We start from the raw sequence: 17,881 nt of genomic DNA on the forward strand, positions 1-17,881 counted from the left end.
TTTCAAAATGGATTTTGCTGACAAATATAGCATTGCTATCTTTTATTCTGCCAAGAAAGGATATTAAAATAAAAAAGGACCACAAATCTCACCATAACGATTATTTCCTAAAACATAAGACACTCACATACTCATTGCCTATTTGTACTAGATATTAATACTTTACATGATTGCTTAAAAATTTTAGAAATTTGTTATTTTGAAATGATTTTACTTTAGAAAAGTTGTAAAAATAATAGAGGGTTCCCATATACCTTTCACTCAGATACTAAAAGACTAACAGTCTATGATGTTTGCTTTATTTTTCACTCTGTCTGTATGTCCTAGAAACAGTGACATCTCTTACATTGCTACACTATAATTCCAGTTAACCATGTAATGTGCTTTACTGCAAAAGGAAAAAACTCCTGGTCTAGGATCCAATCTACGGTCACACATTAATGTCTCTTTAGTGTCCGTCAATCTGGAACAGTTCCTCAGTCTTTGTCTTCCATGATCCTGACATTTTCCAAGAGTATAGGACATTTATGTCATAGACTATGCCTCTACCTGGGTCTGCCTGATGCTTTCTATCAGATTCAGATTACTCATTTTTGGCAGGGGTGCCACAGAAGTGATGACGTGTCCTTCTCAGTCACAGCAGGAGTCCTGTGACATCTATTTGTCCTATTATTGGTGATGTCATTTTGATCATTTAAGATTTTGTCTGCAGGTTTTTCCACTGTAATGTTACTGTTTTTCCCTCTGTAAGTGGAAAGTATTTGGGGGGAGATATGTTGAGACTATAAGTATCTTTTTTCTCATCAACTTTCACCCACTAATTTCAGCATACGCTGATAATTCTTGCCTGAAACAGTTATTACCACAGCAGTTGTCAAAAAAGATTTTCTAATTTCATCATTCCTTCTACCTTTATTAGTTGACTTTCTAATGTAAGGTAAAGATTTCCCCCTTCTACTCATTTATTTGTTCATACATTTATAACATCCTGGACTCTTAAATTCTTATTTTATTCTATGTGCTATACTCAGTTACTATCATTTATTTTGATATTCAAATTATCTCTGATTTGGCCAGTTGGGGGTCCCCACAAGTTGGCTCCTGTGTCTTTTTGACATACCCTTATAATTCTTTGAACATTTATTTTTCTGGCACAGCAAGTTTCTCTAGGCTCTTCTTCTATTTTCCCAGTCCCAGCTCAAGAGCCAGTCATTTCTCCAAGGAGTCTTGCATCTTTTTAATGGAGAATGGTGTTTAGAAGCCAAGATCTGGGCATTAGATCCTCACCGCTTACTATAAACCAAAAAACTCCGTCGTCGTCGAGTTGATTCTGACTCACAGTGACCCTATACGACAGAGAACTGCCCCATAGGGTTTCCAAGGGGTGGCTGGTGGATTCGAACTGCCAATCTTTTGGTTAGCAGCCAAGCTCTTAACCACTGCACCAGTAGGGCTCCTCTTATTGCTTACTGGAGTGTTATTGTTTTTACACCCTTTTAGTGGACAAAGAAATTTTGTGTACACACACGCACACACACACTACGGCTATATTAAAATTCATGGGTTCATCCTCATATCCCTAATTTTAATCCAATACCAGAGTTCATTCTACTCTCCTGTTTCTATATTTATAAACTCCTTCTTCCGCTAGTGAGATACTTGGCTCCCACTACTGTCATATATCTGTTTGTTCAATCCTAGAATATACATCAAGTGGCTTGAGAATTGCTGGCCCATACCATTCTGAAAAACATACCTACTAATTGATTAGAGTTCGATTATTTGTTTACAGATACTCTTATCTCATTCCCAATCCCCCTCCCTCTGAAGGTAACCAATCTCATTAGTTTCTGCTTTATCCTTTTTGTATTTCCTTTTGCTCAAATGCGCAGAGGTATTATTTTCTCATTTCCTCTCCTTTCTTACATAAAAGGTAAGTATACCATAAATACTTTCATAGCAGCTCATAAACACTTAGCTGTACGGAACTCTACTGTGTTGGTATAAAGTACATTATTCAATCACTCTTTTATGTATGGGCACTTTGATAGTTTCCAGTATTTGAAAATTACAAACAATGCGGCAATGAATACCCTTGTGCACATACAATTTTGTGTTGTTTTGGGGGGGGGGGGTAGTTTTGGAATTCTTAGGTTGAAGGGTAGATACATAAATAGCTTTAATAGATTACAGACCAATTTTCCTATAAAAGACCGTACCAGCCTGCATTTCTGCCAGCAAGAGAATGTCTTTCCGTAATTTTTTTTTGGTCAATGTGACAGGTAAGGTTAGGCATCATATGTTACGTACAAGGGTCGTTTTAACCTTATTTTTCTGTGGATTGTTTATCATATCTTTTGCCCGTTTTTCCACTGGATTACATTCCCATTCCTCAATTTTGAAGAGTTCTTTATATATTGGGAATATTAGCCCTTTATCTGCAAATTTTGTCTCTCAGTTTGTCAGCTGTTTTTTGACTTTGTTAAGACTGTTTTCTGATATCTTCTGGCCATGCAGAAGGTTTTTATTTTTACCTAGTGAAGTTGATCAATATTTTCTTTCACTGCATCTGGACTTTGATTCATGGTTAAAAAACCTTCCTTATGCCTAGGTTATGTCTCCTTCTGGCAACTGCATTATTTATTTTTTTTAAACATTTATAGCCCTGTTCCATTTATAGTTTATTTTTGTGTATGGTGTGAAGTATGAATCTAATTTAACTCTTTTCCAGTTGTCTGAGCACCGTTTATTAAAAGTCCCAGTGATCTGAGATGGTACCTTCATCACATATTAAATTTCCAAACGTACTTCGTCTTTTTCTGGACTCTTGTTTCTATTTTAGTGGTTTATATATTCATGTGCCAGTACCACACTGTTTTAATGAAAAAGACTTTATAGTATACTTTAATATCTGGTAGGGCTAAAATCTCTGTAGCTTTTCCTTTTAGGCTGTTCTGGCTTCTTATGTAAGAGCTTCAATTTAACTTTCTAGTTTCATAAAAAAAAACTGGCAAGTATTTTTACTGGGATTGTGTTTGACATGTAAATTAACTTAGAGTCGATAGCTTTACAATACTGAGTTGTCCTAGCCAAGAATAAGCAATATCTTTCCAGTTGTTAACCAAAAGGGCTGCTACTAAAAGGTCGGCGGTTTGAACCCACCAGCCACCCTGTGGGAGAAAGATGGAGCAGTCTGCTTCTATAAAGATTACAGGCTAGGAAACTCTACGGGACAGCTCTGCTCTGTCCTACAGGGTTGCTATGAGTTGGAACGGACTTGACGGCAGTGGGTTTTCCAGTTGTTCAAGTCTACTAGTGTGTCTTTCAGGAGTGTTAAATATATATATATATATATATATTATTATATTTTCTTATTAAGTATCTTATCTTCTATTTCTTATATTATAAATGGGGTTTTCTCTATCACTGTATCTTCTAAATGATTATTATGTATACAGACTACTGATATCTGTATATAAATTTTTTTTGTACATTAATTTTATATACTGCTATCTTACCCTGGTGGCATAGTGGTTAAGTGCTATGGCTGCTAACCAAGAGGTCAGCAGTTCAAATCCGCCAGGCGCTCCTTGGAAACTCTGGGGCAGTTCTACTCTGTCCTATAGGGTCGCTATGAGTCGGAAGCGACTCAACGGCAGTGGGTTTTTGGTTTATCTTACTCTAGTCTTTCACTTTAAAATAGTTGTTCCTTTTATAATAGATTTTATATGGTATTTCAGGTGTACTATCATCTGCCAATAGAGAGCTTTACTTTTTGTTAACCACTTCTCATGCCTCTAATTGATTTCTCATATTACCAGCACTGATTAGTACCTCTAGTAAAATGTTGAAGAGTACTAGAGATATTGGGCCTCCTTGCCTTGTTTATAATGAAACTGTTTCTAGTGCTTCTCTCATTAAAGATTTAAAATTAAGGATTTATCCAACCATTAATTTCAATCCCTATATTATTCTTTTCCCTCATGCTTTTTGTTTTTCCTATTCAACATAGGAACAAATTATTTTATAAAATAAAATTCTTCATAACGGTCTGATTTCACTTTGGTGAGAGGTGTCTGGGGTCTTAAATGCTACCAAGTGTACGTCTAAGATGCATAAATTGGTCTCAACCCACCTGGTGCAAAGAATGAAGAACACTAAAGATACAAGGTAAATATGTGCCCAAGAGGCAGAAAGGCCACATAAACCAGAGATTCCATCAGCCTGAGACTGGAAGAACTAGATGGTGCCTGGCTACCACTGATCACTGCCCTGACAGGGGGCACAACAGAGAATCCCTGATGGAGCAGAACAGTGGGATGCAGATCTTAAATTCTTGTAAAAAGACCAGGCTTAATGGTCTGACTGAGACCAGAGGGACCCTGACTGTCATGGTCCCCAGACCCTTTGATAGCTCAAGATTGGAACCATTCCCAAAACCAACTCCTCAGAGAGGGATTGGCCTGCACTACAAGATAGACAATGATGCTGGTGAGGAGTGAACTTCGTGGCTCAAGTAGACACATGAGACTATGTGGGCGACTCCTGCCTGGTGGTGAGATGAGAAGGAAGAAGGGGACAGGAGCTGGATGAATGGACATGGGGAATACAGGGTAGAGAGGAGGAATGTGCTGTCTCATTAAGGGGAGAGCAGCTGGGAGTACATGGTGGGGTATGAATGGCTTTGTATAAGAGACTGACTTGATTTGTAATAAATTAAAAAAAAAATTCTTTATTGTGCTTTAGGTGAAGGTTTACAGAGCAAATTAGTTTCTCATTGAACAATTAATACACATATTGTTTTGTGACATTCGTTGCCAACCGCATGACATGTCAACACTTTCCCCTTCTCAACCTTGGGTTCACCATTTTCATTCGTCTAGCTTTCCTGTTCCCTCCTGCCTTCTTGTCCTTGCCCCTGGGCTGGTGTGCCCATTTAGTCTCATATACATGGTTGGGCTACATGTATTATTGTTTGTTTTATGCGCCTGTTTAATCTTTGGCTGAAGGGTGAACCTCAGGAGTGACTTGAGTACTGAGTTAAAAGGGTATCTGGGGGCCAAGGGTTTCTCCAATCTCTGTCAGATCAGTAAGTCTGGTCTTTTTTTGTGAGTTAGAATTTTGTTCTACATTTTTCCCCAGCTCTGTCCGGGAGCCTCTATTGTCATCCCTGTCACAGCAGTCAGTGGTGGTAGCTGGGCATGGCCTAGTTGTGTCAATCTCTATATTCTCTTTGTCTTTTAAATAACCTGAACCACCGTATTCTGCAGTTTTTCCCCCCAGGGAAGCAAGTTCAATTCTGCCAAAGATGGTGCTTTAGGACTATCTAACCTTTGAAGGTTTGGTAGAATCCCTCTGTGAAACCATCTGGGTCTGCTGCTTCTTTTTTTGTGGGGTAATTCCTTGATAAATTTCTCTATTTCTTCTAAAGAAATCTTTTCATCTCTAACAGATCATTTTCCTAGGAAATTATCCATGTTGTCTAAGTTTGCAAATTTATTTACATAAACATGGACAAAGTAATCTTTTATGATTTCATATAGTCTCAATGGTTATTTCCCACTTGTCATTTCCTATTTCAACTGTGATTTTTTTCTTTTCTGAAAAAGAGGGTTAGCTAGTGGTTTGTCTATTGTGTTAATTTTTTCAGATTTTTGGTTTTTCTATTCCATATCTCCTTTCAAAAAGCTTTTTATAAGCTATTTTTATCATAACAATTAATGTGCCCGTGACAAAAAATTCAAGTAGTTCAGAAGGGATATAAAGTTAAAAGTGTTCGTGCTCTGTTCCTCCCAACACACCAGGAGGAAGGGGGACTGTTAGTTTTTTTTCCCCCCCAAAACAGCTTTTGAGGTATAACTGACATACATATTTAAAGTTTATAATTTTATAAAATTTGATACATTTATACATCCTGAAACTATCACCACAATTAAGAAAATGAACATATTCATCACTCCCAAAAGTTTTCTCATGCTTCTCTGTAATCTTTCCTTCTTGCCCCTCCCCAGGCAACCACTGGTCTGCTTTCTATTACTAGATTATACTAGATTAGGTTCACTTTTCTAGAACTTTATATAAATGGAATCTTTCAGCATCTATTCCTTTCTTGTCTGGCTTCTTTCACTCAGAATAATTATCTTGAGACTTACCCATGTTGATGGGTATATCAATAATTCCTCACTTTTTTTAATCACTAAGTGATTTTTTTTTTTTATTAAAAAAAAAAAAAAAAGTGGTATTTCACTGCATGGATATATTATTTTTTAATCCATTCACCTTTTGAGGGACATTTGGTTGTTTCCAGTCTTTGTCTCTTAGAAACAGAGCTGCTATGAACATTCACATAAAATATTTTCATGGACATATGCTTTCTTTTCTCTTGGGTAAATATTTAGGAGTGGCCCATCTGGAGCATGTATGGTTAAACTGCTCAACTGTTCTTCAGAGTGGCTGTACCATTTACACTCCCAGCACAGAGCACGAGAGTCGCAGTTGCTCTACATCTTCACCAAAACTTGGCATGATCGGTCTTTTTAAATTCAGCCATTCTAACTGGTATGGAGTGGTATCTCACAGTATTTTCAATTTTGATTTTTCTAATGACTAATGATGTTGAGCATCTTTTCATGTGTTTGTCTGATGTTTGTGTATCTTTACAGAAATGTCTATTTAAATTATTCGCCCATTTAAAAATCATGTTGTCTTTTTATTGCTGAGTTGTAAGAGACTTCTTTATAACCAAATATTGTTTAAGTCTTTTATCAGATATATATGATTTGTAAGTATTTTCTACCAATACGTGGCTTGTCTCTTTAACCTCTTAACACTTTTTAAAAGAGCAGATGTTTAAATTTTGCTGAAGTCCAATTTATCAATTTTTTCTTTTTATAGACTGTGCTTTTGTTGTATCTAAGAAACATGTTGCCTAACTGTACGTCATGAAGATTTGTGTCTTCTTCTAGAAGGTTTAGTTTTAGGTTTTACATTTATGATCCATTTAGAATTAATTTTTTAAAAAATATGGTGTGAGGTTCCAGCACAATTTGTTGGGAGACTACCCTTTTTCCACTGAATTGCCTTTGTACCTCTGGCCATAAAAAAAAAAAAAAAAGCTGTCCATATATATATGAGGATCTATTTCCAGATTCTCTCTTCTGTTCCATCAACCTATTTGTCTACCTTTATGCCAATATTCCACTTTTTTTTGATTACTGTAACATTATAATAAATTTTGAGATAAAGTAGTCTTAGTCCCATAACTCTGATCTTTTTCCAAGTTGTTTTTGGCTATCCTAGGTCCTCTGCATTTCCCTATGATTTTTAGAATTAGCATGACATTTTCTACAAAAAGACCTAATGGGATTTTGATTGGGATTGCACTGAGCCTAAAGTTCAATTTGGAGAGAACTCACATCTTATATTGAGTTTTCAACCCATGAACATGGTGTATCTCTCCATTTACTTATGCATGTCTTCTTTAACTTCTCTTAGCAATGCTTTGTAGTTTACAGTGTTGAGGTTTACACAATTGGTCATTGCTGGTACACAGAAATGCAAGTGAACTTCGTATAAAGACCCCGTATCCTGCAACCTTGCTAACCTCACTTATTAGTTTTGGTAGCTTTTTTGTAGATTCTATCAGACTTTTTGGAAACCCTGGTGGCATAGTGGTTAAGTGCTACGGCTGCTAACCAAAGGGTCAGCGGTTCAAATCCTCCAGGTGCTCCTTGGCAACTCTATGGGGCAGTTCTACTCTATCCTACAGGGTCGCTATGAGTCGGAATCGACTCGACGGCACTGGGTTTGGTTTTTTGGTTTTATCAGACTTTTTACACAATCATGTCACCTGCAAATAAAAACAAAATAGTCTTCCTCTGCAATCTAGATGCCTTTTCTTTCTTTCTTTCTCTAGACTCACTGTACTGGCTAGGACCTCTAGTGTAATGGTGAAAACAAGTGGTGAGAACGGACATCTTTGGCATACGCTGATCTTAGGGTGAAAAAACTGAGTTTTTTACCATTGAGTATGATGCTAGCTGTAGGTCTTTTGTAGAGGCTTTTTATCAGTTTGAGGAAGTTCCCTTCTATTCCTAGTTTGCTGAGAGTTTTACATCAAGAATGGAGGCCGAATTTTTCAAGTGCTTTTTTTGTTATCTATTGAGATGATCATATGGTTTCTCTTTTTTAGTTTGTTAATATGTTGAGTTATACCGATTTTCTAATGTTAAATCTACCTCGCGATTATTGGACAAACCCCACTTGGTTATGATATCATTTTTATATAAAGTTCATTTGCTAAAATTTTATTTAGAGTTTTTGTGTTAATGTTCATGAGGGATATTTACCTGGAGTTTTCATTTTGTAATGTCTTTGTCAAGTTTTGGAATCTAGGTAATGTTGGAGTCACAGAATGAGTTTGGAAGTATTTCCTCCTTTTCAATTTTCAGGTATAAAATTGTTACTACTTCTTTCTGAAATGTTTCACAGAATTTATCAGTGAAGCCATCTGGGCTTGGGAGTTTTCTATCAGGGAAGGTTTTAAAATACAAATAAATTTCTTTAATAGATATATAAAAAAAATAGGGCTATTCAAATGATCTATTTCTTCTTGAGTAAGCTTTAGTAGTTTGTATCTTTTAAGGAATTTGTCCATTCCATTAAAACTGTTGAATTCAGTGCCATGAAGTTGTTGCTAATATTCTCTGATTATCATCTTAGTATCTGCAGATTCTGTCACCTTTCTATTGGCAATTTTTTCCTTATTAGTCTGGATAAAGTTTTATTCATGATTTTAATCTTCTCAAAGAACCAGCTTTAGGTTTCACTGATTTCATCTCCTGTTTTCTGTTTCATTAGCTTCTGCTCTCATCTTTATTATTTTCTTTCTTCTACTTACACCACACAATTTCTGATTTATTAATTTAATAATTTTTGTTGTTGCTGTTGGGAATTAACACAGCAGAACATGCAACAATTCAACAATTTTTACATGTACAATTCAGTGACACTGATTACATTCTTTGAATTGTGCAGCCATTCTCACCCTCCTTTTCTGAGTTGTTCCTCCTCCATTAACATAAACTTGCTGCACCCTAAGGTTCCTATTTAACGTTTCAAGTTGCTGTTGTCCATATGATACCATACAGTTAGACCTTAAAAGAACGCAATGCTCAAGGCAGACATTCTTTACTACTTAAGCTGAACTACTGTTTGGTTTTAAGAAAACTTTAGGGGATATTTTTGGTTTACGGTTTAAAGGTGATCTCAGGGCAACAGTTTCAGAGGCTCATTCAGCCTCCATGGCCCATAAAGTCCGGAGTCTGTGAGAATCTGAAATTGTGTTCTACATTTCCCCAATTCTGATCAAGATTCTTCCCATGGAATCTTTGGTAAAAATGTTCCATAACGGTAGCTTGGCATGATCCAGTTGTGATCTCGTGGCAAAGGGGGGGCAGTTGTTCATAGAGACAATAAGCCACACATTCCATTTCCTTCTCCCATTCCTGACTCTCCTTCTTCCTCCGTTGCTCCAGGTGAATAGAGACCAATTGTTATACTCTGGATGGCCATTTGCAAGCTTTTAAGACCCCAGGCACTGTCCAGTGAGGCAGAAGAGAAGCACTAAGCACGTTACTAGGCCAATTAACTGGGATGTCCCATGAAACCATGACCCTAAATCTCCAAACCGAGGAACCAAATTCCATGAGGTGTCTGGCTGTACATAAGCAGCCTCGGTAGCTGCTCTTTTTCTTTGTCATTGTTGCAAATATATTACACAACTTTTGTCAATTCAACTTTTTACACGTCTACAACTTATTGACAGCAATTACATTAACTGGCTGTGCAGCCCTGCCTTTAATCAACGTGACTGTCGCATTGCTATAAACCAAAACTCAGTACTCCATCAGCAACAATGCCCCTTTTTCCTCCTCCCTTCCGTCCCTAGCAACCACTAATAAACTTTGGTCTCTATACATCTGCCTGTTCTTGTCTTTTTATGTAAGAAAGGTCATGCAATATTTTTCCTTTTTGGGATTAACTTATTTCACTCAGCATAATGCCTTCAAGCTCCATCCACGCTATAGCATGTATCAAGACTTCATTTCTCTTACTGGCTGAATAGTATTCCGTTACATGTATGTACCACATTTTGTTTATCTGTTCATCCACTGATGGGCATTTAGGTTGTTTCAACCTTTTGGCTATTGTGAATAGTACTGCAATGAACATTGGTGTACAAGTATCTATCTGAGTCTCTGCTTTAAACTCTTTTGGGCATATACCTAGAAGTGAAATTGCTGGGTCATATAGTAGTTCTGGAAACCCTAGTGGTGTAGTGGGGTTAAGGGCTATGGCTGCTAACCAAGAGGTCGGCAGTTCGAATCTGCCAGGCGCTCCCTGGAAACTCTATGGGGCAGTTCTACTCTGTCCTATAGGGTTGCTATGAGTCGGAATCGAATTGACAGCAGCGGGTTTGGTTTTGGGTTTGGGTATGGTAGTTCTTAGTTTTTCTGAGGATCTGCCACAGAGGATCTCAACAGCGGTACCATTTTTCAATCTCACCAGCTATGGATAGGGTTCCAATTTCTCCAGTCTCGGCAACATTTGTTATTTTCTTCTTTTTTTTTCAATCTTAGCCATCCTAGTAGGAGTGAAATGGTATCTCATTGTGGTTTTGATTTTCATCTTTGATGATTAACGACACTGAGCATCTTTTTATGTGTATGGTGGCCATATGATCTGCTTTTATTTTTATTATGTTCTTTCTTTCTCTTTCTCTAGCCTTTTAAAGTGGGAATTTGTTGTTATTATTTCATTTTTGTCCAAAACGTTTTTAAGGCTATGATTTTCCTTTGTTCACTGTTTTAAATTTCTTTGTTTGCTGTATCCCATACATTCTTGATATGTATCATTTTCATTATCATTATTTTAAAGAAATTTTTTATTTTCTATTTCTTCTTTCACCCATGAATTGATTAATAGGGGGTTTTAAAATTTCCAGTTGGTAAGGTCTTTTTATTTTTGGTGTTCTAATAATTTCTAGCTTTACTGAACTGTGATTAAGTGTTATTTATAATATTTCTACCTTATGGGACTTACTGATTTTTTTTTTGGAACCTAATAGATGATTACTTTTGGTGACTCTTTTCTAAGTATGTTTGAAAAAGGGTATTCTCTACCAACAGTGTAGGAAACCCTGGTGGTGTAGTGGTTAAGTGGTACGGCTGCTAACCAAGAGGTTAGCAGTTCAAATCCGCCAGGCGCTCCTTGGAAACTCTATGGGGCAGTTCTACTCTGTCCTACAGGGTTGCTATGAGTTGGAATCGATTTGATGGCAGCGGAGTTAGTGGGTTAACTAACAGTGTAATATTTCATACTGACCATGTTAACTAGGTCTTAATCCTTTATAAGTATTCTCTTTATCTGTTTTGTACTGAAAGTGGTGTTAAGGGTACCTCTCCCTTTCTTTTTACTCTTTTCTCCCCTGAAGAGATGCCCTTCTAAAATTACCTCCTCTTGAGGCCTCTCTGTGCTCTTAAATCCCTTCCCTATTCTACCCATGACTCTTCAATACTTTTGCACTTAGGGTGGATTCCTCTTTCTGGTAGTGATTTTAGATCAATCTTAGGCACAGAGCTTGCTCTTCTTTCTTCATGCAAGGTTTCCCAGACTTTCCTTGTACTCTACAAGGTTTGGAGGAGGAACACAAAAAATAGTTTGCTGGGACTTCGTTTTTATGTTTCTATTTATCAGTAATTTTAAGTGTGGATATTGTTTGCCTTCTAGACAGTATCTTCTACAGATGGGTTTTTAATTTTTTTTTTTCAAGAAATAAAACATTACAAAAAAAAAAAGTGAAAAAAAGCTCCAGTTTACTCCCGTTTCCGCTTCCTCCCAAAGGGAGACCACTGGGTAGTGGCTGTAATATACCTGAAGTAGATGTATTATTCCCATGCATGTTTTTATGTTTACTAAGTATGTACATATCCTTTGCAACCTGATTCAATCAATATTATAATTTTGAGATTTATCAATGTGGATATGCCTAATAAGTATGCTAGTTTATCCACTTTAACTATTGTATTCCAATGCATAAATAAGTTATTCTTTTCCCTTTGTTGATTCCAATTTTTCACTATTATAAAGTGCTATGATGGAAACCTGTATCCGTGATCCTCATGTGTAAGTCTCTACTTAGACAGCAAGAAGTAGAGCTTCTGGGTCATAGGGTATACACATTTTTATATATTTCCAGGCTGTTCTCAAAAAACACAACATCTAAGGTTTTCCATTCCCCCACATCCTTGTCATCACTTGTAAAACATTTCGGCTCTTTCAATTTTTAAAAACTAACCAATATTTACTAACCCTCTTTTACAGAAAGTAGCACTGACAGATGGAAAAACTGACATGCTGAATTACTTCTGCTTTATATTTTGTATGTATTTCATGATTGAGCCTTAAACTACTAGTTCTGAAGGTATAAAATAATTTGATGTTGGTTTTCTAGGCCCAAAGAATGCTTATGCTTAGCCATGTAGCTATAGTACACTGTTTTGGTATTATGATAAAACTGCCTTAACCCAAAGTTAATATATCATCAGACTACTGTCAAGGATGCTTCCAGAAAATCTGTTGCTGTTACACTGTTGTTGAGGATTTCATACAATGTCTTGTTCTTAAATGAAAACTCAGAGGAGAAAATTTTCTCTAGTCTTAATACCAGGAACAACTCTTCTCCCGAACATCTGGTTCACTTTAACTGATGGACACTGCTGATCTTAGTTTTCTTAGTTATGTCAGATGTTAGGCTAGGGCCCAAACACGAGGTCTATCTCTAACAAACATACAGGACCTTAAAATAATAACCTCCCCTCTTAGAAAGATTAACCATGTCATCTCTATTCTCATTTTCATCATCAATCTTCTTTACCTACTTTTTCTTCTACGGTTTTTTCTAAACTACCTAAAATTAAATACAGCATAATGAATTCATAACATTAATAAAAATATTGCCCCATCATCTACCCTATTTTTTTCATAAATAAGAACTCAATGCATCTACCCCATCACTCTTTCAAATGCTTAAAGGCGTAGCTGATTAGAAACTATATTCTGGCATCACTCTGATGCTTACCTTTTCTGCTACTTCTCGTACAGACTGAACACTTGTTCCATACAGATGGTTGTTATATTGGCCAGCTTCAATGAATTTATGTTCCTGAATATCTTTTTCCATCTGTTCTCTTGAAGTCACAAAATGATAATCTCTTCCATCTACCTCATAATCTCGTTTTGGTCTAGTTGTATCTTTAATAGAACAGAATTTGGGCAAGGGTTTAATATTTAAAACAAACAAACAAACAATAAATCAATTTTCTAATTAAACCATTTTTTGGTAAAGTTCAACACGGCAGAGATTAACTTCAATTTGAAAAAGAGACAATAACATGGAAGATGAAGGAGTAACTGATAAAATGACTAAGGATAAACCATTAAAGAACGGGAATATTTATTTTTACTACAAATAATGACAGATTGTTTAGAGCGATAATTATGGGGTTTTGTTTGTCTGGGTTACTCACGAGGAACACACGATCCAAATTTGTCAGGAAATTCTGAGATCAAGTCATCATTTATCCTGTCTTTCATAGGTCCCAATATGATCACTGGTCGAGTATAATTAACTAAAAAGATAAACCCCATATCAAAAGGAATAAACGCTCAAAAGATAATCAATGTATCTTATTTCACTAGAAAATAAAAATAGCCTTAACTCTTTTTTATTCTTCTTTCTCCACCTCCCTCTACCACCAAAGATATCTTAATTTGCTACTGCACAAATCTTTACTAAAATCCTAAACTTAAGTTAGTCTCCTTAAGTCAATTACACACTTGATAATTCAACCAAGTTAAATTCAGCATTTTAGCAGAAGCTTCTATACATTGTTAACATCATCTCATTATAAATGAAAACATGAAACACAGTGTTTTACTGATGTGTCCCCAAGTAGAATTGTAGGGAAGCAGTGCAAAAGACAAAAAAGAAATTGGGTGTAGGAAGTGATGTAATAACAGTAGTGATCTAGAAAGATGATCTAATAAAAATGTATACATTGGACTGAAGGGGATCATGCCAGAAGCAGGGAAAAGGGCAGTGAGAATCGGAACATTGTGGTAAGAGGGATTAAAAGGAAGCCGTAAGGAAGAAATACATGAAATAGAATAAATAGGACCTAGAAACTAACAAAAAAAAATTTTTTTTTTTTTTAGAAACTGACTGATGAGGGGGATGAGGAACGGAGAAAAGGCCAAACATGCCTCTAAGATTTTGAACACAGGTTACTGGAAGGACAGTGATGCTATTAATGAAAACTGCAAAGAAACTGATTAAGAAATAAAGCATCAATGTAAGCAGCTCGTTATTCCAACATTCAGATGTACTGTGGGCTCAACCATGTTTCATAAAACCAATACAAATACAGACAGTCCCCCGGATGACAGACGAGTTCCATGCCTATGTCTGTCTTTAAGACAAATTTGTATGCAGGTCACAACAGTTAGATCAGTTTGTATCTAATGTCAATTAGTCCAATGTTTGTGTTAGTATGTAGTATATAGTGTATCTTTCTATGCATAAAAAAATTAAATACTTCCAGATTGATGCAACACATCTTTAACATAATAATACAGTAATAATAATAATGTTTTGCTGCACATTGCAAAGTAGCACCTATTTGTTATTACAAATCATTGTATGTACCTCAAATTTTTTAATATAATAGGCTTTACAGTGATTAGTTAGTAACTATGGGTTGTACGTAAGTCGGACGTTTGTAACCCAGGGACTGCCTGTAGTAAAATTCAAATATAAACTTTGTTTTTAGGTAGCAGCTAGACCTATTTTCCAAACTAAGAGTTATATTTTTCAAGAACATTGCAAAACATCAACAGGCTTAACAAACCTTCTTGTTGATTCACTGGCTCATAAGATAAGACATATTCTTCTTGACCACCTATTAGAAAGTTAAAACACAGATGAGAAAAGTTGCAAAGATAATTAGTATTAATATGATTCTTCATACATAACATATAAATTGCTAGGACTTTGCTGAGAAAATGCTGAAGACGTAGAAAATGTTATTTTACTTGGTAATTATGAAAAAATTCAGTAAAAAAAAGTGAAATTATTCTCATAAAAATAAGTTTGATAAATGTAAAAACAAAATATATTTATTTAGTAACGAGCTTTCTGTTATTCTGTGTTTGAAGATTATCATCAAATCTATTTAAAATCTTCATTTGTGCTGTCAAGTATGTACTTTTAATTTTTTATTCATATGCTTTTAGGTACTTCAAGAATTTAAGAACAACTAAACCTTTAAAAGAGTAATACTTTAAAATGAGCAGTTTGACACATAAGCATATTAGGCAATTTACTGCTATAAGACTGCACTACTTTTTTGGTCCCACCAAGTATAATCTTTAACAGCGTCTATATAAAAAAATTTATTATTATTATTTTTTTCATTTTATTTAAAAAATAAATATAATTAAAAATTAAAATTGAAGTCCCTGGGTGGTCAAATGGTTAACTTGTTTGGCTGCTAACCAAAAAGTCAGAGGTTTGAGTCCACCCAGAGGCGCCCTGAAGGAAAGGCCTGGAGATCTCCTTCTGAAAAGGGAGTCACTGAAAGCCCTAGAGCACAGTTCTTCGCTGACACACATGGGGTCGCCAAGAGAGAAAACTGATTTACAATCAAAAATAATAAATGCAAAGGAAAAATAATGGTCTCTATTTCACTGATTAAAAAAACTCACCAGTTATTCTAAGAAATCATTAATTTATCTCTTTAAAAAATAACATTTAAAGTGAGTTAAAAATAGCTGAGAGAAAACAAAATCTTTGCCCTCCAACAAAATCAATCACACAGACAGTGAAGGAGGTAACATATATTTTGCTTTGATCTTAAAAGCACTTTAAAGGTTAAATTAAAGCCTCTGAAGTATATTCAGAGGACAAATTAAAGGTTTAGAGCTTAGGAAATATTCTAAATAAAAATGTCTACAAATTATATTTTTGACCCAGGGAAAAGAACTAAAAGAGTGGAAAACTCCAGTTCTTCAAAAAAGAAACACACACACACACACAAATGTGTAGAAAACAAGCTAGGAGAGACTGTGTTAATTCAAACGGTTTAATGACAGAAACTGCTATTGGCTAATGTATTCGAGGATTTTCTCCTTGATTACCAAGATTCCAGAAACAGCCTTTCCACTAAATTTGTCTTTGATTTATACTGTATGTATGCAGCTGTATAGATCTTCTAAACATATACCTTGGCACTGAGTATTTTTCCTGCTTTAAAAGTGCACTTGTTTTTAAGTTTGTTGTTGTAGTATATAGAACAGATAGTTACACTGCTTTTAAAATCACTGTACACAAAACATCGTTTACATATTAGTAAAAACATGCAACTTGACTAATCCACACCTTAAATAAGTCATGCGAATAAGTGGTGAGACAGTATACTTTCAGTACCTCTTTTTAGTCTAGAAAGCCACTTGACTACTCTATAATGGATTCTGGTTATAAGCTAATACAATGCTGAACTATAAGAAATCACATTCCCACAGCCCCCTCAAAAAAAGTTAAGTAAATGTTACGCAGAAAAAAATAACAAGCAACCAAATAAATGAGGGTTAAAAGTATATATTGTCAACATGAGAAGATATTAGAGACTGATACTGGTATTAACAGGATGGACCTTTTGAACAACCATACTCATCTGTAATCAAGATTACTTTCATATTAGACAGCAGAAAAAAAAAAAAGGTAAGAGAAGCAATTTAAATTTTTAAGGTGCTACAACTGATAATATTTATGTATTCTGCCCTCCTCCTAACCTAACTGTTTAAAAACTCCACATGCTTGTATAGCTCACTTAATAATACCAAGAATGTAATATAAAACATCAACTGGCAAAACAAATCAGTATTACTGTGTGAGCAGCTGTTGAAAATGATGAAAGTTCCTCTATCCCTTCTTTATAGTCACCAAGAACTAGTAGTAAATAATGACTTCACCCAAGGCAGTATTGGTGAAATACAAAAAGGGGAACTGAAGCTAATTATAATTTAGCATTACTAAAAAATGTTTTAATGTTCATGGGAAGAACAGCTACTAAAGAAAACAAAAATATAAGTGTTCCCTCATTTAACTAGGTATTCACTTCTTATAAAACACACACACGTACACAAATGTATTGTGCACACAAATAGCACCGTTTGTAAAAAGAATCTTAGTAGTTCATTAAAATCTTGGAAATCAACTTTTATATACTGAGTATTATTTTATTTCAAGTACAGAATTTTACTTGGCTTTCCTTGATTTTAAAATATTAAGCATCTAATTTTCAGTTTTAGAATACATTACTAAGAAAAAAAATCTTTGGTTTGTTTTTGAAATTACTAGAGATTACAAAAGAAAAAACTGAGAACACTTACGGTAACTACTTTCACTATCGCTGGCATTAGAAGTTACATGCTCTGAGATCGCAGGACGATGGAAAAATAAGGAAAACACAGAGTCATGAGTTTAAAAAGCAAAGTTGATAAAAGCAAATTATCAAAATAAAAACAAGCTGACATTACAAAATGTTGAGATATAAACCATATAACCAAAGAACTTTAAAAAGCATTTTTTATTTTCTTTGAAAAGTTTACTTTTTAAAAATAAATATGAATTAGCAAGAAAAAAACCTGTAATTAAGGACAATGCCTCATTTTTGTGTAACACATGAACACAATCTGTATTACAAATAGCACGTAGAATATGACAAAGGGGCAAAACGATCCTAAATTAGTCCAACTGCAG

General features: G+C 35.2%; 1 protein-coding gene across 8 annotated transcripts in view; it reads right to left on the reverse strand.

The window, feature by feature from the left end:
• The window catches only part of DLG1 (discs large MAGUK scaffold protein 1), a 271,952-nt gene that overhangs the window by 14,535 nt on the left and 239,536 nt on the right, over positions 1-17,881 (reverse strand). For all 8 annotated transcript variants that reach the window (XM_003412932.4, XM_064269151.1, XM_023551656.2 and 5 more), the window contains 4 exons: positions 17,512-17,553; positions 14,970-15,020; positions 13,590-13,691; positions 13,142-13,314 (listed from right to left, as the gene is read on the reverse strand). In XM_003412932.4, coding sequence (XP_003412980.1) covers positions 13,142-13,314; positions 13,590-13,691; positions 14,970-15,020; positions 17,512-17,553 — 368 coding nt within the window. The remainder of the gene's footprint in view (positions 1-13,141; positions 13,315-13,589; positions 13,692-14,969; positions 15,021-17,511; positions 17,554-17,881) is intronic.

Source organism: Loxodonta africana, chromosome 1, assembly GCF_030014295.1.
Source record: "Loxodonta africana isolate mLoxAfr1 chromosome 1, mLoxAfr1.hap2, whole genome shotgun sequence".
NCBI lineage: Eukaryota > Metazoa > Chordata > Mammalia > Proboscidea > Elephantidae > Loxodonta > Loxodonta africana.